A 23,944-nucleotide genomic window follows, 5' to 3' on the forward strand; every position below is an offset into this window, starting at 1 on the left:
AATTGGCATTAGGGTCACCTGCCCAAGGACTGCAAGGAGTCCAAAAGTTGCAACAAGTGCAGGGAAGCAGGCCACATGTACAAGGATTGCCCAAGATCTGGGGCAGGGGGCTACCGCCACTTACACTCAGAGGTGGCAATGTGAGCTGTGGGCCCTCAAAGATTAGAAAGGTGCCACCATCCAGCAAGGGAATTGAGACAAGAAGCACCCAGAAAGAAGGACAAGTTGGAGTGGAACAAGCAGTAGCCAGCATGGAAGCACAGCAACTGACCCAACCTCCAACTGAATAGACTGAGTTAATGGAGGAGGAAGAAACCAAGGAGGTGGAGGAGTGGATACCGGTGAAATACAACAAGAAAAGGAAAATACGTCAGGCGCCCAAGGCCTCACAGCAAAGTTGAAAGAGACAGCTGCATGAGGTCGACACCAGCAGCTCCTCTGATGACAAAGAAGGGCAGAAGGACGGTCATCATCAGAAAAAGAGGCAGAGCACCAGAGGGGAGAAGGGGAGCACCCCCCCCAACCAGGAAACGATGGACCCCCAGAGGGGACTGGTAAAGCCAGCCCCTCACCTAATGAGAATCAGAGGGTACCCACTGCACCAGAGTTCCAGGCAACTAGAAGCCTCAATCCTCTGACAGTCCCTCTGTCAGACTCAGAGCTGAACTCTGCTGATCCTGTCCTCATCCTGATGACACCAGCTTGGGGATATGGCCCCAGGGAAGAACTGGACAGCTACATCAGCCCTGCAAGGGTTCAACAGTTCGCCCGCAACACAGGGATGCAGACAGTCCCCCCAGTGACAGGAACATTGGTGAATGGATATCGGTCACTTTATAAACTTTAAAATGGGTATTAAAATTACCAGCATTAATGGGTATAGCGTTAAATCTGCTACAATCTAGGAATACATGCTGAGGACCGCACTAAAGCTTGGAGCAGTTACTGCCAAGGCACAGTGGGGAAAGACCACCGCGTAAGGTTTTTCTGCCAACGAATAACAGGAATTCATTCAGAAATTGGGCCCTGCTGACACCTCAGCTAAATGCCAAGAGGTTGACTGTAAATACAGAGAATGGTGAACATCAAGGCTTAATTTGTTCTCTGTAAGTAAAGAGATCTGAATGTACATAAATATTTCTTTCTATGAATAAAGTATATTTTTGCAATTTAAAGGAATCAAGAAATAGTAGCAACTAAATTGCATTACCTTGGTATTTTGCACCTAAGTTGCATTATATGTAGATTTCTTTTGGTGTAAGTCCTCAATGTTGAAAAACTAACAATTCTTATAACTTTTGTCTCAGAATTATTAGTTGCTGGCATTTGCTGTAATAATTACATTTCTGGGTTTTCAATGTCAAGTTTAATTTTAAACTTCTTTTGCAGTACTTGTAATAAGAAAGACAGTGTGAGCAGAAAAAACCTTGATGCCTGTGGAGCAGTTGTTCTTCACCAGCTGAAGGGGTTGTCACAGAGTACTTCAAATGGTTGTCTGCTGTCTGAAGAAATTTTGAATAAAGAGTGTGAAGCATTTGATGGAAGCAATAATAGGTAAATGGCTTCAGGAAACCAAATTTGTTTTTAAAGCTTTTTTGCTGAATGGTTTAATGACTATATTTTTTAAAATTAACTTTACGCATTTGTAAACTAATATTCCTGTTTGCTGAAGTGTTTTTTATTATTAACTTTTAATGTTGCATCTGAGTTTGTAAACTCTCAGGTTTGAGTTTGATCTTTGGCTTTTTGCGTCTTTGAAAGTCTAGTAACTCCTTTTTTTATATAATGTGTTACAGTTGTCTTTTCCTTAACAAAGTCAAGGAGATTAATGCAGAAAAATAATGCCCTTCTGAATTTGCTGATTGCTGTGTAATAGTGGAATAGGTCAATATTGTGTCAATAATCTTCAAGCTTACACTAACCAATCCGTTCTACGATTTCTTTTTTTACATGAGTTTGAAGGCATTTTTCTTTGTTTTGTCCCCTTTACATAAAGTAGTCTATTTCCAGTCCTCTGCCACCTTCCTGCTAGTAATTGTAAATGCCTCTCAAATATTCTTGCTCAACTTTGTTTCAGTTGAACCCAATCTGTACCTAGGAATTTAGATACTTTGAACTCTTATTCTGTCCAGGATTTCCATATTGGTTGTCCTGAACACATTGATTTTGCCAATTCATTCTTTAGGGGGAGCATGTTGCTCACGTTGACATTTATAAATATTTAGAGGAAGTAAACACTGCAGCACAGAGGAACTATGAAGAGCAGAGGAAAATCACCTATACAATGTATTAAAAAACAACAGGTATCCAATGAACACAGTCCGCCGATTTCTCAGCAACAAACCCCAACAACAGACAAAACGTGTCCAGAAACTCTAGCCACTCTCCCCTACATCAAAGACATCTTGGAAATGACTGTCAGAATACTCGGACCTCTTAGCATCTTGGTAGCCCACAAATTCGCCAACACACTAAAACAGCAGCTAATAAATTTGAAAGACCCCATACAGACAACAAGTAAAACTAATGTCATTTACAAAGTACCTTGCAAGAACTTTAACAAACACTGCATTGGACAAATAAGCAGAAAATTAGCCACCAGGATTCATGAACATCAACTAGCCACAAAAAGACATGACCCACTCTCACTCGTATCCTTACATACAGACACCACTTCGACTGGGACAACACATCTATCCTGGTTCAAGTCAAACAGAGACACAGATGAGAATTCCGAGAAGCATGGCATTCCAACTGGAATTCTATCAACAAACACATCGACTTGGACCCCATTTACCACCCTCTGAGAAACAGAACAGGAAATGACATCACCATAGGAAATGACACCACCAACCCAAGGAAACCTAAACACATAAATAGAAAGCGAGTCACTAACACCACTGCTTCACTGGAGGCTCACTGATGAAGGTACCTAGTATGGTGATGAAACATGTGAAAATGAACCTTCCTGCTCAGCGAGCAAACTTACATCCAGAGCCTCAATCTGAGCTACAAATCTTCTCAAAACTCACTAATGTTCTATACAACCACAACGTGACCTCCCAACTCCAATACTCAATGCTCTGACCAATAAAGGAAATCATACCAAATGCCATCTTTACTAACTTGTTTACCAGCAATTCCACTTTCAAGGAACTACGAACCTATACCTCAAGATCTCTTTGTTCGGCAGTACTCCCCAGAATCTACCTTTAAATATATAAGTCCCTTTACTTGCGAATATCCACCCTCAATCAACTTTTGAAAGTTCTTGCTTAATACCATCAAAATTGGCCTTCCACCAATTTAGAACTTCAATTATTAGATCAGGCTACCTATTTCCATAACTATTTTAAAACTAATAGAATTATGATCACTGGCCCCAGAGTGCTCCCTCAGTGACACCTCAATCACTTGCCTTGCCTTATTTCCCAAGAGAAGGTCAAGTTTCATTTAATTGATTGATCAAGGCATTAGTCTGAGGAATGAATCAAAGAATGCCTGTGGACTGTTTTGCTGAGTTGAAATAAGCGCAGTGTGTGTACATATTTTTTTCTGTCTGTAATTGGCAGGACCCTGTATGTTGATACCTAAATGTAACTGTCCGTGCATGTTAGTGGACCATACTTTGAGCATGCATGGCAAACATAAATTGGTTATCAGTGCAATCCTTAGCATGCTCGAGATTTTAGGAATGTAGAAAATGGGAGCAGGAATGGCCATTCGAACCTTGATTCTGTTCTGCTGTTCATTGTAATCAAGGGTTAATTATTCAGTTCAGAGCTCAATCTCTGCTTTCTCCCCATTTTCTTTGATCCCTTTAGCTATAAGCAGTGTATCTAACTTCTTCTTGAAAGCAGTCAATGTTTATCTTCAACTGCTTTCTGGGGCAGACAATTCCACAGGCATTCCATGCTCTGCGTAAAGAAACTTCTCTGTTTAGCAAATAATGGAATCTAATGTTGCGCAATATGTTGTGAAATTTGCAAACACAAGCCAGTTTACAATGTTCAGTGCCTTGCTAGTTGTAAACAACTGATAAGAAATGCTTCTTTGATACAATAAGACCATAGGAAATAGGAGTGGAAATAAGGCCATTCGGCCCATCGAGTCCACTCCAACACTCAATCATGGCTAATGCCACTTACCTGCCCTCTCCCCATATCCCTTAATTCTTTGTGATATAAAAAATTTATCAATCTCTGCCTTGAAGACATTTAACATCCCAGCCTCCACTGCGCTTCGTGGCATCGAATTCCAGAGGCCCACCGCTCTCTGGCTGAAGAAATGTCTCCTCATTTCCATTCTAAATTGAAACTCTCTAATTCTAAGGCTGTGCCCACGGGTCCTAGTATCCCTGCCTTTTGGAAAGACTTTCCCAGCGTTCACCCTTTCTAAGCCATAAATTATCTTCTAAGTTTCTATTAGATCTCCCCTCAATCTTCTAAACTCTAATGAATACAATCCCAGGATCCTCAGCCGTTCATCGTATGTTAGACATACCATTCCAGGGATCATCGTGTGAACCTCTGCTGGACACACTCCAGTGCCAGTATGTCCTTCCTGAGGTGTGGGGCCCAAAACTGGACACAGTCTTCCAAATGGGGGTCTAACCAGAGCTTTATAAAGTCTGTAGCACATCACTGTTTTTTCATTCCAACCCTCTTGAGATAAATGACAACATTACATTTACTTTCTTAACCACGGACTCAAATGCTTGTCTTTGGAACTTACAGCCACACTGAAATTCAATCACCACATTCCTCATATGTATGATGGGCAGAACATCTTGTTGGCTTCGTAGAAACATTCTGTCGGTGGCAAACACCACTTGTGTTGCTCCTGAATAGTAATTCTTTGCACACTCTGGATTATTTAGCAAATGGCTGTCCACTCACAGAATTTCATCCAATGTTGGACACTATTGTGCCTTTTGTTAAGCATGGACTGGTTGGATAAAGTCAATACCTTGCTTGTTGCAGGCAGCTGAAAGGATGTATTGTTTTGCAGAAGTTTCCCAATTGCTTTGGTTGTGCCTTCATTGCTTTCAGAGTCCTAAGCCAATCCCTGTTGATTGGAAAGTAAGGAAAGTAAGAGCACAAATGATTCAATATAGTTCAGTTATTTTTGGCTTTGGATTCTGTTGGGTTTATATTCATTATGCGTCTGCGGCACTATGCCTTCCTTTCCTATACAATGCCTGAGCTGTTCGCAAATGCCAGATCAAAATGAGTACTGCTTCTAATTTCCTGAAGGGTGTCATATGCTAAATGTTTTGCCTCTGATTTTATACTACTTCCATTTCCCCAACTTGTATTTGAAAGTAGTTACCCATTAAAACAATTTCTTTGCTATTATCACATATTCTTATCTCTATCTGTAGCAAGTTGTTCTGTTATGCTGACTCAGAATGAAATACTGAGTATTCACCTGCATTTGGGATGTTTAGCCAGTTCAGTTCATTTGCTGTTTTTCCCCTCCCATGTAATCAAGCTATCTCCCAATTGTCTCTGGTATGTATAACTTGAGCACTGTCTTTTCTGTTCACTACTTTTCCCTTGTGGATTTTTTCTTCCCTTTTTGTATCCATTTTCATCCTCTGAATTTTTACCACAACCGCCTGATAACTTATCATTATGGTTTGTGAATTTAATCTTACTTTACATTTGTCTCCTTCCAAGCCTGCCAATAGCTGTCTATCCTCGCATATTAGTGTCCATAAACATCTGTTATCTTTGCTGTATCCAGCAATCTAATCTCGAAACCTGTTTCTTCCCTCCCCAGCCAAATTCCCACAAGCATTCCTTCCCCATCCCTTACATTACACTAATTTGTTTCTTAGCTGTTTAGAATTTAAGTGCTTCAACTTTTCTGTTACTGCAGATTGTTAGATTTGCCTGCTGACTCTGCCACATTGTGGGACCGCTGGTACTTGCACATTCTTTCTATGTTGGAACATCAGGTGCTGACCACAGATGAGGCTGCAGAAATATTTGGACCTTTATTGATTGCAGAAAGCAGTAACAACTCCCAAAAGGTACAGGTAGCATTGTGATTCACTCAAAAACATACTATGTGAAAAAATTGTGTGTATGCCAATGTCTTAAATTCTGTGAATACAAGTTGTTGTTACACTTTTTGCATGGATATTTCGTACCAACCTAAATGAATAATTGGAATTTATTGCTGACAGCAGTCCCATTAGAACGGCACATTGCTTTAGCAATTCGCTGAAATGACTGGATGATTTTCTTGCAGTTTGGTGGCATTTAAGCAGGTCTTGGTTATATGCATTTTTGATATTCTGTAAGTTGGCAAAATAGGTAATGTCCAGCCCTGCTAGGCAACTAGAAAAAATAAAACTATCAGTTACAACTCTAGAGTAACAGAAGGACTGTATGCACCTGAACTCATTACTGTTCTGCTTTAAAACAAAATTAAAGGGATATGTTCCTTAACTTACCAATTAATAAACTAATAAAATAATTTAGATTACAAATATTTATATGCTTTTGTCGTTAGCCTGCTAAGCAATCCTATTGACTACATTATGAATGCAGGTGCATGAACTGAATTCAGTCTTGTTTATCACCCAGTGTTTTCAGATTGATCCCAATTCATAACTAGAACTCTTTAGGGTACGTACAGCACAGTTTGCCATCCCACTCTTTTCTAGATGGTAGGTGTTCCTGCAGAAAACAATCTTTAGAAATCACTGAACTGTCAAGAATAGCCCATTTTACACTAATTACATTGTTAATCATCACTGTCTAAGGATATGGATAAGCCATGCAGGATTGAGGTGAGGAGAAATACCTTCACCCAGAAGGTGGTGAGCCTGTAGAATTCTCTGCCACAAAAAGTGGTTGAGACCAAGGTATTGAATGTTTCCAAGAAAGAGGTGGATAGGAAAGTGGGAATTGGGTACAAAGTTGGATTGTCAACCACGTTCATATTGAATGGAGAAATAGACTTAAAGTAGAGAATAGTCTTCTCCTTTCCCATTTTCCATGTAAAAATGCCTCTCTACTTAAGATACAAAATTCTGAATGATAATGTATTACAAATCGTTATCACAATATAGTTATTTTTCAAAGTTAATTTATGATATATTAGTTTTTGATGTGTATGCCTCAAGCTTCATTTCATTCTCTGTAAAATTTGAGAAGTGAAGGGAATTGAGCATTTTATTTTGTGGTTTTTGTAAAAATTCTTTGATGTGATTGACTATTTACCCTGCTTTACAAAACAGCTGAATCTTCTATGACATGATGGTTGTGTTCTTGTGCAACCCCGCATTATAGAAAAATCGTGCTTTAGAAACAGCGCTTAAAGTGTTGGCGATGTAATCGTGTTACAGCCAACACATGTTTTAAATAGTGTCCTCAATTCATCAATCGTGTTGCAGTGAATACGTGTTAATGCAATGTATGTTATAGCAGAACAACCTGTACTCGACATCCTCTTGATTTTTGCATCATTCAAACTAACATTGGGAATGTTGAAACCCATGCCAAAGATCTTTGTGGGCAATTGCTTCAAAGTCAGCACATGGGTTTTTCAACAATTGATAGTAGTTACATGGAGCTTTTAGGATAATGGTTATTAATTGATGTCAAAATAGTTACATTTTCCTAATTGTTCTGAGACTATGTAGCACTTTCTTTTTCTCTTATCAATTTTAATTGCTAATCAGGCAACCGCATTATTGAAGAAGATCCTTCCAAAAGATATTGAAAAACAGTCTTTTCCAAGCGATGACTCATCTTGCAGCTTACCATCCAGTTTCAATGATGACTTAGAAATTAAACCAGGAGTTCCTGTGCTGAGCTTTGACCTAAGTATTACCAAACAGCAAGGTAGGTTCGGTGTAGAAGCTATCAATTGAGTGAGTACAGTGTTTAAAAAAATGCAATGTTTAGAAGAATAATATTATAAGTGTCTCAGGTAACTTCTGTGCTACTAAAGCAATGGTGGTATTCCCTGTTCCCATTCTTCTTTATACACTGCAAGGTAGTAGACATGCTGTTTCTGGGATACCCCATATGTACCTTTGACAGAGTGCTGAGAGGATCACATGTAAGTTGGGACCTTGGTATGGCTACTTCTGTTCAATAGCCAAAGTATCTGTGTTTGTCCTTTTGGGTCATAATTGCTGTCCACTTTAAACAATCCCATAGTCATGGGGGAAGGCATTTTTATTATCAGTTTCTATTATGAGACCTTTTGCAATTTTGATCCTCAAAGAGAGCTGTCTTAAGGTTGGCACATGTTCTAAACATACTATCCAGCCGATAGCAGTTGTGAGGCCCACCTAGGAATTTAACTCTGTAATGAAACCTGGACTGAGATAATTGGCCTCCAACAATCTCAACTATTGTGGAGGGGTTTCTCTAACCATAGAAGAGTTTTCACTGTTTAATGAGGGTTTTTTAAAAAACTAGATATGGTTAAATGTTGTCTTAATATCGAGGTTAATCACTCTTCACTTCTTGTGTTCATATTTAGACCAAAGTTCTAGTGAACCAAATGGCTCTTGATGAGTCCAATCTGAGCATCATTGACCTGGTGATAGTAAGAAAAACATAGCAGGAACAACTGAGCTATGTGTGCCTTCAGCACATTCTGATTCTATGCCGAGGCTTCAAATGAATCATTTGTTCATTTTTATTTCTGTTCTTGTAATCAATTGATACACTTAGTCACTTGTGCGGTCAGATCGTGGGGAAATTAAGGGTCAGTTGCATTGGTCACGCATCTGTTCGACTGGGCCAGGGAAGACTGCCTCATGCTCCATATGAGATCAATGAAGCAGTTTGGATTTTACAAAAATCTGGCACAGTTTACTGGTGCCGGCTCTCAAGCTTTTTAAAATGAAATTTAAATTCTCAAGCTGCCATTGTTGATTTTGAGCACAAATTCAGTACATTTTAAGATCAGGCCTTTGGATGACTGGACTCACAAAGAAACACACAGACTGAACTTAGAACCATCAAGGTTACTCATATCTCTTGCACTAACTTGTTTAAAAATGCAGAGATATTAGTTCATTAGTGCATATGAGAACAGTCTAGGAAAATTTGACACGACAGGCATACTAATCAAAGTAATTATGAAATGATTTTGTTCGTATTTAAATAGCTTAAGAACTTAAACGTTGCTTAAAGGAGACAAGAAATTGAAGATTTTCATCATATACTCATCAGGTCTAGGACACGAGGGAGATCTTATTGACAACCTTGTATTTAGATCCTCAGGCATTTACAAAGCTTGATGCTGTGATAAGATTTATCAAAATTATTCTGTGTGATAATGACTATCTGACCAAATCATCAGCCCTTGTATATCAAGAAGATTCATGAAAGGACAATGTCGACTATTTATCACCCAGTCTACCTCAGATTACCCTGGATGGAGAAGATTGTTCAGCTTTTGAAACTAACTGTCTCATGCTGATACTTGCTAGTAAACTCTTGAGTGATTTTCTTCTCTAATCAGATCCTGTTATCAAGTCAGAAAGGTATTTTCGACCACACGAATGAGAAGCCCTTTATCAGGAATGTTGTGGGAGAAAGGGGGCTGAGAGATAAATAGGAGGGTGGGGTGAAGTAGCTGGGAAGGCAACAGGTAGATACAGGTGGGGGGGTGTTTGGTGATAGATTGGAGGGGAGGGTGGAGCAGGTAGGTGGGAAGGAAAATGGACAGGTAGGACAGTTCAAGAGGGCGGTGCCGAGTTGGAGGGTTTGGTTTGGATGAGGTGGGCAAGGGGAGATGAGGAAACTGGTGAAGTCGACGTTGATGCTGTGTGGTTGGAGGGTCCCAAGGCGGAAGATGAGGCATTTTTCCTCCAGGTGTCAAGTGGCTTGGATTGGCAGTGAAGGCAGCCCAGGACTTTGCATGCTCTTGGCAGAGTGGGAAGGGAAGTTGAAGTGGTCGGCACATGGCAGTGAAGCTGTTTGGTGCATGTATCCCAGAGATGTTCCCTGAAATGTTCCACGGGTTGGCGTCCTGTCTCCCCAATATAGAGCAGACCACATCAAGAGCAATGTACACAGTTGATGAGGTGTTTGGATGTGCAGGAAAATCTCTGCTGGTTGTGGAAGAAACCTCTGGGGCCTTGAGCGGAGGTGAGGGGAGAGGTGTAGGCGCAGGATTTATACCTCTTGCGGCGGCAAGAGAAGGTACCAAGGGGGAGGAGGGGCATGGACTTAACATTGGACTTGCGGAGGAAATGGTCTCTGCGGAATGCTGTTAGGGTGAGGATGATATATCTCTGGTGGTTGGGTTTGATTGTTGGTGGCGGAAATGGTGGAGGATAATGTGCTGTATCTGGAGATTAGTGGGTTGGAAAATGAGGACCGGGGGGTTCTATCCCTGTTGCATTTAGAGAGGTGTGGTTCAAGGGCAGAGGTGCAGGAGGTGGATCAGATGTGCTGGAGGGCATTGTTGATCACGTGGGAGGGGAAATTGCAGCCCTTGAAATAGGAAGCTATCTGTGATGTCCTGAAGTGGAATTGCTCCTCCTGGGAGCAGATACAGTGGAGGTGTGAGAATTGGGACTAAGGGATAACATTTTACAAGCGGCGGGGTGGGAGGAGAAGTAGTCCAGGTAGCAATGGGCATCGGTGGGTTTGAAGTAGACGTCCATGTTGAGTCGGTCACCGGAGATGGAGACAGAGAAGTCCAGGGAGGGGAGGGATGTGTCCGAGATGGTCCCGGTGAACTTGAGATCAGGGTGGAAGGTGTTCGTGAAGTTGATGAACTATTCAATCCCACCCTCCTATTTATCTCTTAGCTTCCCCCCCCCCACACCCATTCCTGATGAAGGGCTTATGCCCGAAACGTCAATTCTCGGATGCTGCCTGACCTGTAGTACCTTTCCAGCACCACACCTTTTGACTCTGATTTCGAGCATCTGCAGTCCTCACTTTCTCGTGTTTCAAATTAATCATATACTCTATTCCAAAATGATGGCCCTGATTTTGCAGTTGTAGTGATGTCAAACCTATCTCAGGTTGCCCTGGGAAGCCAACAACAACTTATGTCTGAACATATTAAATGTGTAAATCCAGGAATTGCCTTGTGATCCCATTGATTTAGTGCTTAAATTTAACTTTGGGAAAGTTGCCGCAAAGGTTGCTAGACATCTGAGCAGCATTCGTTAATGTCAGTAACAAGAGTTGTTGTTTTACCTCTGACATACATAAGCTGAACTTATTTTAAAAAATAAATTCAACTGATTTATCTTAGAATGAACAATTGTTAATGCCTTGATGTAGCTCCATAGGAAAACTGTTCCATAGATTCATCACTTTCTTGCTAAAATATATTTTCTGCAAATTAGCTTTGAATTTATTCCTTGTCAAGTGAGATCATATTCTCAGCTTTTATTATTCAGTATATAGTGGAATAGCTTGTCATGGTCTATATTAACTGGCATGTGGTGCTATACATAATTTCAGCCTCCTTGGGGTAGAGAGAAGTTGAACTATTGACATTCTTATTCTGCTCACCTAAAATTCAAGCTGCAGTCTAAATATCTATGCTGTACGAAATATATGGGTGGCATGGTGGCTCAGTGGTTAGCACTGCTGACTCACAGCGCCAGAGACCCAGGTTCGATTCCAGCCTTGGGTGAACGATGTGTGTGGAGTTTGCACATTCTCCCTGCGTCTGCGTGGGTTTTCTCCGGGTGCTCCTGTTTCCTCCCACAGTCCAACAATGTGCAGGTGAGGTGAATTGGCCATGCTAAATTGCCCATAGTGTTAAATGGATTAGTCAGAGGGAAATGGCTCTGGGTGGGTTATTCTTTGGAGGATCGGTGTTGACTTGTTGGGCCGAAGGGCCTGTTTCCACACTGTAGGGAGTCTAATCCATTTAATACGCATATAATGTACCCCTGTATGGTGTCAGCAATGAACAAGCACAACTAAATAGAAGGAAAGAGACACCATTTTAGTAGTTACTCTTTAAGTTTCTTGGCTAATATTTTTCTGCAAAATGATAGAAACCAGATTTGAACTTTATATTCATATTATACAGAGTCTGTACAATTTGAGAAGAGGAGACTATTGTCTGGGGATTATTGTCAGTTGTTCTATCTTGAAATGAAATGTATGTGAACAGTTTTGACAAACTTGAGATAAAATAATAGGATTATTCATTATCACACGTTTATTCAATATTTTTAAAGTGGAGTTGGAGAAAAGTCTATTATGTCGTCATGATCCCAAGTTTAGAAGCTGAGCAACAGTGATCATTAAGAAATATAGTTTAAAAGGTAACAGCAGGGTTAAGTAATGTGAAAGAGGTTGAAAATTTGTAAGTGACACTGATGCACCTTCAAAACATCTAATATTGATGCACTCAAACTATATAGAGTCAGGAAAGGTTCAAAAATAATTGTATGGATCCTCATGCCATTTGGAGTTATCTTGCTGTCTACCCCTAAGCATTGTATTCTGTGGAGCAAGTTGACAGATCAAGAGTAGCAGGAGTGTGGTTGTGGGAATGGGATATGAACTGTGACAGCAGGATTCTACTAAATATTTCTGTCCCTGTCCCTCTTAAAAAGGGACAACGTATTGAGTGTTTTTTTTGAAGCTGTAATAGTGTTCTTATCTGCCATTTACTGCCCCAATTTAACCATATTGTATCTATTCAGTGCAATCAATGGACTTGGAACTTTTACAGTTAAATTTTAGTTTGATTTTATATACATGTGCTGTGTAATCACATTTTCAGCTCATTCCAAAATTCCCCAATTAGATATCCTCACTCTGTTCCTGGTTCACTTCACTACAAGTCAACACTGCAGCAGATTGTTCAGATTTACAGGAAAATCTAATATTATTAATCTACTAAATTCATGCCTGTCTTGTACAGGACTTTTGGGAGGCATATTATTTGAGGAATTTTGTTTTTTTTTCTAGCAAAATAATTCAGCCACACTGCTTGAAAGTGCATTCTGATGAACTATTAAACTACAAGAAAAAGTAAATAAATATGATTATGATCCAAAGATCTTCAGAAATACAGATTTCACCTTGATTTGCTCAATTTTTTTATCATACTTTGACCACTACTGATGAGCTGTAATAATCATAACAGCTAGAATGAACAGTTATCCTCTTGTCCTTCAACGTACAATGAAGTTTGGATCACACTTTAATTACATTTATATTTGTTAATTTCTTGTAAAAACAATATTTCACTCATGAAAAATATGAGAAAACATGTTAACTTAATAAGGATAATTGGATGGATATAACAGTGTGGACCTGTCAGTATCTGAAAGACAGTGGAACCGTGCAAATGAATCTGGTCCTCACTGTTAGTTCCAATCAGTTTTAAAAGAAAGGCATCATAATGTTATGTCTTCACAAGATTTTAGATGTAATTAACATTCTACTAATGCAGAAAAATGCTTCATATAATGCTTCTGATTTTCTAATTTGTTTTCATGCTTCAAGCAGAGCCAGTACAATTAGTTTTAAATGTTTGAGCATATATCAAACATCTAAGTAAAGGGTCCTTGTCCAAGTTATATTTTGGCTGTTTTATATTTAATCTCATTTTGAGGTCATTATACAATTTAGTTCATTCAATTGATGCCAGATGTAATGGTGTGGCATTTTTTGTGCATTATGATGAATCCTTGTTTTAATTTGTGATATTAATTATATAGACTATATGGTTTGTGAAAACTCCTTAATTTGCTCTCATTAAGTTTGGAGAGCAGAAGGATGTGCAATGAACAAACCTTCTAACAGCAATATTTTTGTTTATTTATTATCTGTGAAATTTTTACAACACACATCTGTAACATAGAAGATGACTGCTAATAGCTCTTTTAAGTATCGTGCTAATTGTGCACTGCAGCTGCTTGGTATTAGAATCTCCTCTTCTGATTGTAAATTTGAAACAGTTTTGCTTTAGAACTAGGTGAAAAGAAAAAAAAGAGTTGAAAGTTGGAAATTCACAGCTACTTGATCAGTGATAGAAAAAGAAAATTAGAAACATAAATTAGAAAATTATTCATGAATTATTTCAGTAATCAACTAATTTGCGTTTAAGGATCAAGTGCTTGTGTATTCCCATCTCTCAATATCAAGGAATTGTTGGTTAAAAGAGAAAATATGCTTGTGATTTCTTTTCCAATTAAATGCTTTGTATTATAGAGTCATCGAGGTCTACAGCATAGAAAAAGGCCATTTTGCCTATAGAGTCCATGCTGGTCAAAAACAACCACTTAACTATCCTAATTCCATTTTCCAGCACCTGGCCCAAAGCCTTATATGCTTTCGTATCACAAGTGTGCATCTAAATGCTATGTAAATGTTCGGAGGGTTTTTGTCTCTATCACCCTTTCAGGCAGTGTGTTGAAGATTTCCACCACCTCCTGGATGCAAATATTTCTCCTCACGTCCTCTCTAAACTTCTTGACCCTTACCTTAATTCTATGCCCCCTTGTTATTGATTGCACCACCAAGGGGAAATGTTCCTCTTGATCTATCCTGTCTGTATATAACAATCATGTCCCTTCTCAATCTCCTTTGCTCTGAGGAAAACAACTTCAGTCTATCCAATCTCACTTGGTAACAACATTATCCAGCCCAGATAACATCCTGTTAAATGCCCTTTGCACCCTCTTCAGCACAATCACACTCCTCCTGTAATGTTCCTGTGGTTCCAGCATTGCCTCCCTGCACTTAAACTCTCTGCTGATAAAAATGGGTATCCCACATAATTCCTCATCACCTTATCTCCTTGCTTAATTCATTCATGGAATGTGGATGTTGCTGGTTAGGCCAGCATTTGTTACACATCCATAAACTATCTGTCCTGCTACCTTAAAGGACTGATGGATTTACACACCATGGTTTGCCTGATCCTTGGTGCTTCCCAGAGTCCTACCGTTCATCATGACTAAATCTTGAATCCTCTAGAATGCTTTAACTGTTCAATCTTCATTGTCATCATTCACACTTGTTACACAAAGGATTCATTGAGACTACTCTGAGCTGCTGCATCACTGCCTTACTTGGGAATTGTACTGTCTCGGATCATAAGACCCTACAATGGATAGTGAGGACAGCTGAGAAGATCATCGGGGTCTCTCTTCCCTCCAGTACAGACATTTACACCACATGCTGCAACCCAAAGGCTAACAGCATTGTGGACGACCCCACACATCCTTCATTCAAATTCTTCTCCCTCCTGCCATCTGGCAGAAGATACCGGATATTCGCCGTCTCACGGCCAGACTGTGCAATGGTTTGTTCCCTCAAGCCATCAGGCTCCTTAACACTGTATGATCATGCTGTATTCCATTTGCAGTTTTCAGACAACTTTTTGAATTGCTGCTGAAGTAATGTTTTATTAATGGTCATTGTTACATTGTTATTTGTCCACCACTGTGCTGATTGTCTTGTCAGGAATGACTGTGCTGTCTTGCATGTTTTGCATTTTTCTATGCACTTTATGCTGCCCTGTGTCTGACTGCGTTCTCATGTAGTCTGTGTGTTCATATAGTACCTTGATCCTGGAGGAATGCTGTCTCATTTTTATTTTACCAGCTGCATGTGGTAGAAACGAAAAATAAAGTTAAACTACTCTACTTTCATGTCAACATTTGACATTAAAACAACCTTTGTTAGTGTTTATAGTTCAAATCTTGTATGTAAACGGTTGCCAGTGAGAATGCAGGTCCAGACTCTGACCACAAGATGACATTGTAGAGTGACATTTCTGAAGTTTTCCTCTTAGTTCATTCCAATTTTCAGCTGTTTGCCCAGCAGAATAGGGTATTTCCCCGATAGAATCTTCAGTCAGAAGGATGATATTTCATTCTGGGCTATTGAAGTCCACTACAAAGTTAATTATGGGCTGAATTGACAAGGTCTGCTATTGGTTGTGGAAGTGGCTTTTTTTTAATATGAATTTTTACCAAAGCAAATGAAATAGAGCAGGATTCGCCAGCTTGGCGCCTCAAACTTGCTAATCAGCTCTCATCTTTTGTGCCAGCTCAGCAGTTAACTTGCCGATATTTCAAAAATCTTTTTTTTAAATATAATCATTGATCCCTCTGATTGAGAATTCCAGGCATTTGCTGCACTTCTGGAGAAGAAATTTCTTTGTGTCTTAGTTTTAATTGAATTTCCCTTTATTTTGTAACTATGTTCTACACCTATGCTTAACACTTACGTTTTTAACATGTTGGTGTTTTGTTCTGTAAAAACTGTAGAATTATAGGCAGTGGCTCAGTGGCTAGCACTGCTGCCTCACAGCGCCAGGGACCCGGGTTCAATTCCAGCCTCGGGTGACTGTCTGTGTGGAGTTTGCACATTCTCCCAGTGTCTGTGTGGGTTTCCTCCGGGTACTCCGGTTTCCTCCCACAACCCAAAGATGTGCAGGTCAGGTGAATTGGCCATGCTAAATTGCCCATAGTGATAGGTGCATTAGTAGGGAGTAGGGGAATGGATCTGGATTGGTGACTCTTCGGAGGGTCTGTGTCGACTTGTTGGGCTGAAGGGCCTGTTTCCACACTGTAGGGAATCTAATCTAATCTAACCAAACATATTATATTTCCAAATAATATTTGGTCAAAACAGTCAGAATGTGTCAGTTTATAAAAGTTTAATTTCTTCATCTCATTTGTAACTGTAAAGCTTAAAGATGAGGAAAAATACCATCAAGTAATTGGAAAGGTCAACCACTGGCCCGCTGCTCATAACATTGTGACTGGTTTCCCTGTTTTGTCATCTCACCATGTCAATGTGCAGCATTGACTAACGGCACATCTTCACCCAGGTCTTATAAACTGCTGACTGATAAAGCTTCATTGAATATGAGGAGTTGGGAAAATAGCTGGTGAGGCAAAAGAGCCTCCTGTAGAATATGTAAGCATTTGCTTATTTTAAATCTTTTGTTTGTTCCATCCAAAATTATTTTCCTGATTTAAATCCAAAGTTTGCTCACTATCAACACTGTGTTAGAAAATAAATACTTGTCACCTGAAAGCTGACCAAAAAGTCACATGACCTACATTTCTATATTCTCCAACGTGACCTTTTTGGTTCCTGCAGCAAGTTAAATTCTTGAATACAAATAAGAGACAAAAGATGCCGGAAACTGTCATGCCAGGTCTCTTGCTTTTTTTTGTCTTTCTGGTATTTTCATGGTTTTCTCACTGATGGGAGAGAATGCTTGAGTTTGAAATGGGTGGAACTACTGCAATTCTCTGCAACCAAGCTGAGATGAAGTGATCAAACCCCATGCCTTACTTTCCTCACTCGCCACTGGCTAGAAGAACTGAATTTTAAGTCATCTGGTCAGCCAGAAGAATTGGCGCCATGACATTGTGAAAGCCAGAATTAGTAAACATTCCCCTTTTCCAGGCCTAATGAAAAACTATTAAGGTTAGAGGTCTGCTTTCTTTTTGGACTACAACTAGAATAACTCATGGTCATCACTGTTGCAACAATACCCTGAAGCCTGCAGTAGTAAGTGAATTGGCACCTTTTTGCAGGTGTGAAATCTACCTGGGGTATGTTAGGCCAGGTTAATGACTTAAATCAACAAAAATGTGTGTGGGACATTTTTCGTGATTTGTCTTGGGCTCTGGTGTGAGGAGCGAGACTCAAGGTAATGAAAAATGCCCCTTATATGGAAGCATTTTTTTTCTGCAACAATAAATACAGCTGATCATTGAGACAAAAAATTGGATTGGTACGTATTTTGGCTTATCTTCATACCAATTTGTCTGTTTCTGTTTTAGTATATTAAAGCTCAGATGATGTTTATTATTTTTGTAACTAACAGAAACAAGAGCTTATCAGCTGTTAAAGCTATCGGCAATGCAGAAGAATGAGAAGGATGTTTCTGATTTACATTCAGCAGGTAATTGCCAGTGTTTTTTTCATAAATCAATATACTAATTGTTTACAAAATTGTCCAATCAACCACGTAGCCCTTGTTTATGAAAAATATTGTGGCATGGAAAGTAGTTGATTTTTGTTTTGATTCTGTGTATAAGACCAAATTGAAGTCTGCAGATAATGATACTGTTACATAAATTGCTCCAATTATATTGCTTTTTTAAAAATAATCCATTTGAATTATATGTAAAGGAGCGCCTATATTCATGGGACAGTAGTGTATGGAATAAAACAGTGTTTAGCCTGTATCTGAGGGGAAACCCATTTTACTTGTGTACAAAAACATTTGCCTTTCACACCCCAAGTGATTTACTTATTGTACAACACAATTTTGTTTTGACTTATTAAATGTTATAAAAATGCTGTTGATTTTCATTCAAGTTCTGTTTTGCCACTTGGTGTGATGAGAGTACTTACTATGTACTCAAATCTTGCCAGAATAAATACTCTCAGCTCTTTAAACTGTCCAAAACTGCTATGAATCTAAAAGGGTTTTCCAGGCAAGCTGCTTTGTTTTACTATGACATACTTTATTGCTACTCCTCTTAAGTGTATACTTCTGATAAGTGTATACAAATAGTGGGAATCAGCTACACACTTAACTAGAGTATGTTGTAGTTATCTTTGAGAGTTTCATTAATATTATTAAACTGTGACAGGTCGAGAACTATTTTTTTTCTTTGAAATGCAAAAAAAAACTGCGATTGTCATAAGTTTTGTGGTGAAACAAATGATTACATTCTGAACTTCATGCAGCTGGTAAGAATGTTTTTATAAAAGATCAGCCTTAGGAAACAATTACAGGAATTAGTTCATGATTCCATGGAAAAACAAACTTGACTTTTACATCCTGCCCACTTGTTTATACCTTTTATGATAACAAAGAACAGATTTTGCAGTCTGGAGAGAAGGACTAGTGCGAATTAGCAGAACTGCTCCTATATTTTAATTTTCCATTGTGTATATAAACATAAGAACCTAAAGGATATGATTACAACACAAACACTAGCAATGAACATCTTGCACTAGAACAACCCAAGATGAAAAGTGAATGATGGGAATTAACAATTACTTCACCAATATTATGAGTTGTGTAGACACATGATAAATGATCCTTTTAACGATTTTCAAGTGAATATTCCACTACTATGTTACACGGTAAAGTCTCATTCAAAATAGTTTGATTAAACATTATTTCACTTTTAACGTTGGTAAATTCATGGAAATTATATTCTGGCTGAGCCTCATGAGATTTATTGAACTTCATTTTCTGTATCACCAGATTGGTGCCTTCCCGGCTCCCTGACCCCCAGGTCATGGCCTGTATCCTCACCCATCTCCACTTCTGACTTCCATGTTGTGACCCCATCTTCCTCCTGAACTCATCCATGTGACTCTTCTATTTTGTTTCCATTCAAGATCCAGATTGAATCTGAAGCCAGAGCTCTGATATCAAAGAAGTGAGAGTTCTGATGGTGCAGAAATCTCATTGCCCTTATTGCAAGCCCCCACTGTCAATAAGGATTCAGGAGAAGGAAGCAGCATTTTAAAAAATGGATTGTAAAAGGCTCAGTATTTCTGAATTATTTGCAATTCCACAGCATTGGAGCTCCAGCTTCAGATTGAATCTGGTTCTTGAACAAAAAAATATATTCAGGCTGCATGGTGACTCAGTGGTTAGCACTGCTGCCTCACAGCACCAGGGTCCCAGGTTCAATTCCAGCCTCGAGTTCGCACATTCTTTCCATGTCAGCGTGGGTTTTCTCCGGGTGCTCCGGTTTCCTCCCACAGTCCAAAAATGTGCAGGTTAGGTGAATTGGCCATGCTAAATTGCCCATAGTGTTAGGTGCATTAGTCAGAGTGAAATGGGTCTGGGTGGGTTACTCTTCAGAGGGTTGGTGTGGACTGGTTGGGCCAAAGGGCCTGTTTCCACACTGTAGGGAATCTAGTCTCATCTAAACACTCGGAAATTAAATAATCTAAAAAAAGGTTCCGTTAGAGGGTATAATGTTGAATATTTCTTTTTTTTTCCTGATCAGTGATGTAATACGGAACTAATGACAGTTCCAACATTCTTTCCTGTGGAAACTACATAAAACTGCTTCACATAAGTCATGATTTTTAGGAATGCAGCCCCATAACATCAAGTAGAGAACTTAATGTATTGTGTAACTGTTTGGCCTTGTTCTTTGTGTTGTTCGAGGTACGAGCAAGGAGAATTGCAGCAGGAAGGCAAAAAATGATAATGAAGTTCAAGATAATTTTGAAACTGGTTCAAGTGAAGAAAGTCCACAGTTAAGGTAAGGTGATTGTAATTAAATGTAAAAATTATCATAATTATGAATACTTTTAATTAGGAAAGCTTCATCATTGGTCACTTTTTATATGAATGTTAGGAACTGAAAAGCGTGTTATATAGTTTGACAAACATTCTGAGATGTAGTGCCTGTATTGTCAACTGAAGTATAAATCCTGGGATTCATTCTTTGGAAATGATAATTTATTTAATTATTCGCAACATCTCCCACTTGTAGAAATCAAAACTAGTAATCACAACATTCAACAAATGTGAATTACAAACCTTGTTCCAAACACCTTTTAAAGGTGCATTTTCATGGAAGCAATGTTTTTGAATTAAATTAATTGTTATTGTTTATACCTCTATATATGTGGTATTTGTAAGCTATTGTTGATTTACATTGTAATTGGTCAGTTTAATGAGATGTCCACCATTTAATCTGTGTATTTAACTCACAATATCACAGCCCATAAAATCTTTTTGAAGAGTAATCTTTGCAATTTATACATATGACCCTTGATAGATTGTAGCAATCGTAATTAATAAAAAATCATACTTAAAATTCTAACAAACAAAGAATAGACTGATTTTGTACAATGGTGACAGTTGAAATTAATCTTCCTTTTCAAGTCTCTTACTCCACTGATTGTGGGATGAAGCTTCGCAGTTGGAATGTAACATGAGAAAATGTGACATTATGCACTTAGGAAGTTAAAATAGAAGAGCTGAATATCATTAAAATGGAAAAAGACTGCACCACAGAGTTGGGGTGCTCATGCAGGAATAACATAAAGCTAGAATCGTAGAGTCATAGAGTCCCACGGCACGGAGACAGGCCCTTTAGCCCAAACTGGTGCATGCCTACCAAAATGTCCATCAACACTAAACCCATTTCCCTGTACTTGGCCCATATCCTTCTAAACCTTTCTTATAATTGTATTTGTCCAAATGCCTTTTAAATATTGTTAATGTACCTGCCTCCACCACTTCCTTTGGCAGCTAATTAGATAAATGTACCACCCTCTGTGTAAAAAAGTTGCCCCTCAGGTTCTCTTTTATTCTTTTTTTCTCTAACCTTAAACTGATGCCTTCTAGTCTTTGATTTCCCATTCCTGGGAAAAAGATTGAGTGCATTTACCCTATACATGCCTCTCATGATCTTACATAATTCCATAAGATTCCCCCAATCTCCTACGCTCAAAAGAAAAAAGTCCTAGCTTGTCCAACTGCTCCCTATAACTCAGACCATTCAGTCATAGAGTCAGAGAGGCTGAATAGACTGGAGCTATTTCCTTGGAGCATCAGAGGGTGAGGGGTGACCTTATAGATGTTTACAAAATCATGAGGGGCATGAATAGGATAAATATGTTCCCTGGGTGGGGGGCAGGAGATTTAGGGTGAAAGGGGAAAGATTAAAAAGGGACCTGAGGGGCAACTATTTCACGCAAAGGGTGATTCGTGAATGGAATGAGCTGCCAGAGGAAGTGTGGAGGTTGTTACAATTACAGCACTTAAAAGGTATCAGATGGGTATATGAATAGGAAGGGTATAGAGGGATATGAGCCAAGTGCTGGCAAATGGCCTGGCAACATCTTTGTAAATTTCTATATTTCAAGGGAACCGGAATATAGAAACAGAGACCTCTTGCTAAAACTCTACAACGCACTAGTCAGATCACAATAAGAATATTCTGAGCAGTTTTGGTCCCTTGATCTAAGGAAAGATATAGTGGCATTGGAGGCAGTCCAGAGAAGGTTCACAGAGTTGGGTATGGAAGAATTTTCTTGAGGAGAAATTGAATAGATTGAATTTGCGCTTGTTGAAGTTTAGAAGAATGACAGGAGACCTTATTAAAACACCTAAGATTCTTGAGTATTTGACAGAGTTAATGCAGAGAAATTGTTTCCCCTTGTGGGAGCGTCTCGGATCAGAGGGCATAATCCCAGCAAAAGAGAGAAAATAAAGATGAGGATGAATTTTTTTCTTGCTGAGTGTGGTGAATCTGTGTAATACTTTATTGTAGAGGGCTGTGAAAGCATAACCAGAACTGCGATATAGGGATTTTTAATCAGTAAGGGAACCGAGGGTATCAGGGAAAAGGCAGGTAAATGTGTTGAGGATTATTAGATCAGTCATGAACTCATTGATTGGCAGAGCAGACTTGATGGGCGATTAAGCTATGTCTTATGTTTAAATTCATTATTTACAAAAGAATAGCATAACTCCCTGTTACATTGACCACCTTTACTTTTAACTGAAAAAAAAATTAATAGTTGATGTTGGCTTACACCACATTCCAAAGTTAAAAAGTTAAATCAAATCTTTACTATTCTTATTCTCTGTCAATATCTATCTCTGGTAGTTAAGAATAAATTCTGTGCCATCTTTTCACCATTGTTATTATTAATTATTTTCATTCGGATAGATGGTACAAAAACAACACTCGAATTTGAACTTCTGGATACTTTGAATGGGAATGGCATTTTATTTAGGGACGGAAGTACTGCCAGTGTATGCTTCCGTAGAAACATTTAGAAAGAATTATACAAGTTTGTCTCTCAGGAAAAGAGTTTTACAACAGTAGAAGTGAGTAAATAGATTGTCAGTAATGGCACAAGCAAGGTTTTTCATGGATAATCAAAAGAAAGAGTTACCTTAAACCCGTGAGATTATACACCCTAGCTTGTGACAAACATGGTTTTCCACTTGATGTTTATGTTCTTATATGATCTGGTATCTTGTTTATTTGCCTGACTCATCACTGAAAAATCCCAAAAGTTGGTGACACATTGCAAGCACCTCGCATTAGACTGCCATTCTCTTTGAAAGAATAAGCAAAGTCTACTTAGTCTCCTCAGTGGAAGTTGTGAAAGATGATATCCTTGCATTTACCAATATTTAAATGGGCATAAACTGCATTGTACTTGCAGTGAAAGGATACATATTAAATCCAATGATAGGCAGTACTTTGCATTCATGCTATTGTTACAACACTGGGTGAACCCCTCTGCTAATTAAACCAAACATCCAGAAAAGCTCACCTTGCCTCATAATCTGCTCAAGTATGAGTAACAGAGAACTCCCAGATTACAGTATTTAAAGAAAAAATATCAATTTATTCTTTAACTCTAAAATTGAACATTAAATAAGAACTACTTACAACTCTACGCTTTCTTTCTCCTGGCTGCTTGTTATCTGCCTCCAACTCTATAACAATACGCTGTTCCACTAACCACCCATATTAAAATTATATTAACTTAATTTTCAAAACCAGTCAGTGGCGGTCGTCTCCACTGTCCTTTCTCTGGCTGGAAATCTATCTGGGTTGTCTTCGGTCTTTTATTTTAAAGATGTTTCTTATAAAAGCGGTATCTTTGATAGAGAGTGTTTTGCTCGGTTACTCTGGTGATGGCAGTTGGTCCTCAGTCTAGCTAACTCTCAAAATGCCAGCTTCTTTGTACCTGACATATTGGATCGTCTCATTGGTTCGATGTTGGCAAAACAGTAAAATTCAAATTTGATTGGGTTTTACTATCTTGGAGCATAATTTAAATTAGTGAAATTCAAATTGTTGTGAAAGCACGGTGACCAAAACTCAGATACTTGTTTCGCAGCCAAATATTACATATTTTCAATTTTCACATGACAGGTGCCTGCAAGATCTCAGTTCAAAACCACTTTCACTCTCTCTTAAAAGTACAGTACA

General features: G+C 38.8%; 1 protein-coding gene across 3 annotated transcripts in view; it reads left to right on the top strand.

The window, feature by feature from the left end:
• kiz (kizuna centrosomal protein) overlaps positions 1-23,944 on the top strand; it is a 185,247-nt gene that overhangs the window by 105,933 nt on the left and 55,370 nt on the right. For all 3 annotated transcript variants that reach the window (XM_043696537.1, XM_043696536.1, XM_043696535.1), the window contains exons 8-12: positions 1,390-1,554; positions 5,884-6,037; positions 7,697-7,859; positions 17,824-17,901; positions 20,143-20,239. In XM_043696537.1, the coding sequence (XP_043552472.1) occupies positions 1,390-1,554; positions 5,884-6,037; positions 7,697-7,859; positions 17,824-17,901; positions 20,143-20,239 (657 nt within the window). The remainder of the gene's footprint in view (positions 1-1,389; positions 1,555-5,883; positions 6,038-7,696; positions 7,860-17,823; positions 17,902-20,142; positions 20,240-23,944) is intronic.

This window comes from Chiloscyllium plagiosum, chromosome 9 (genome assembly GCF_004010195.1).
Source record: "Chiloscyllium plagiosum isolate BGI_BamShark_2017 chromosome 9, ASM401019v2, whole genome shotgun sequence".
Lineage (NCBI taxonomy): Eukaryota > Metazoa > Chordata > Chondrichthyes > Orectolobiformes > Hemiscylliidae > Chiloscyllium > Chiloscyllium plagiosum.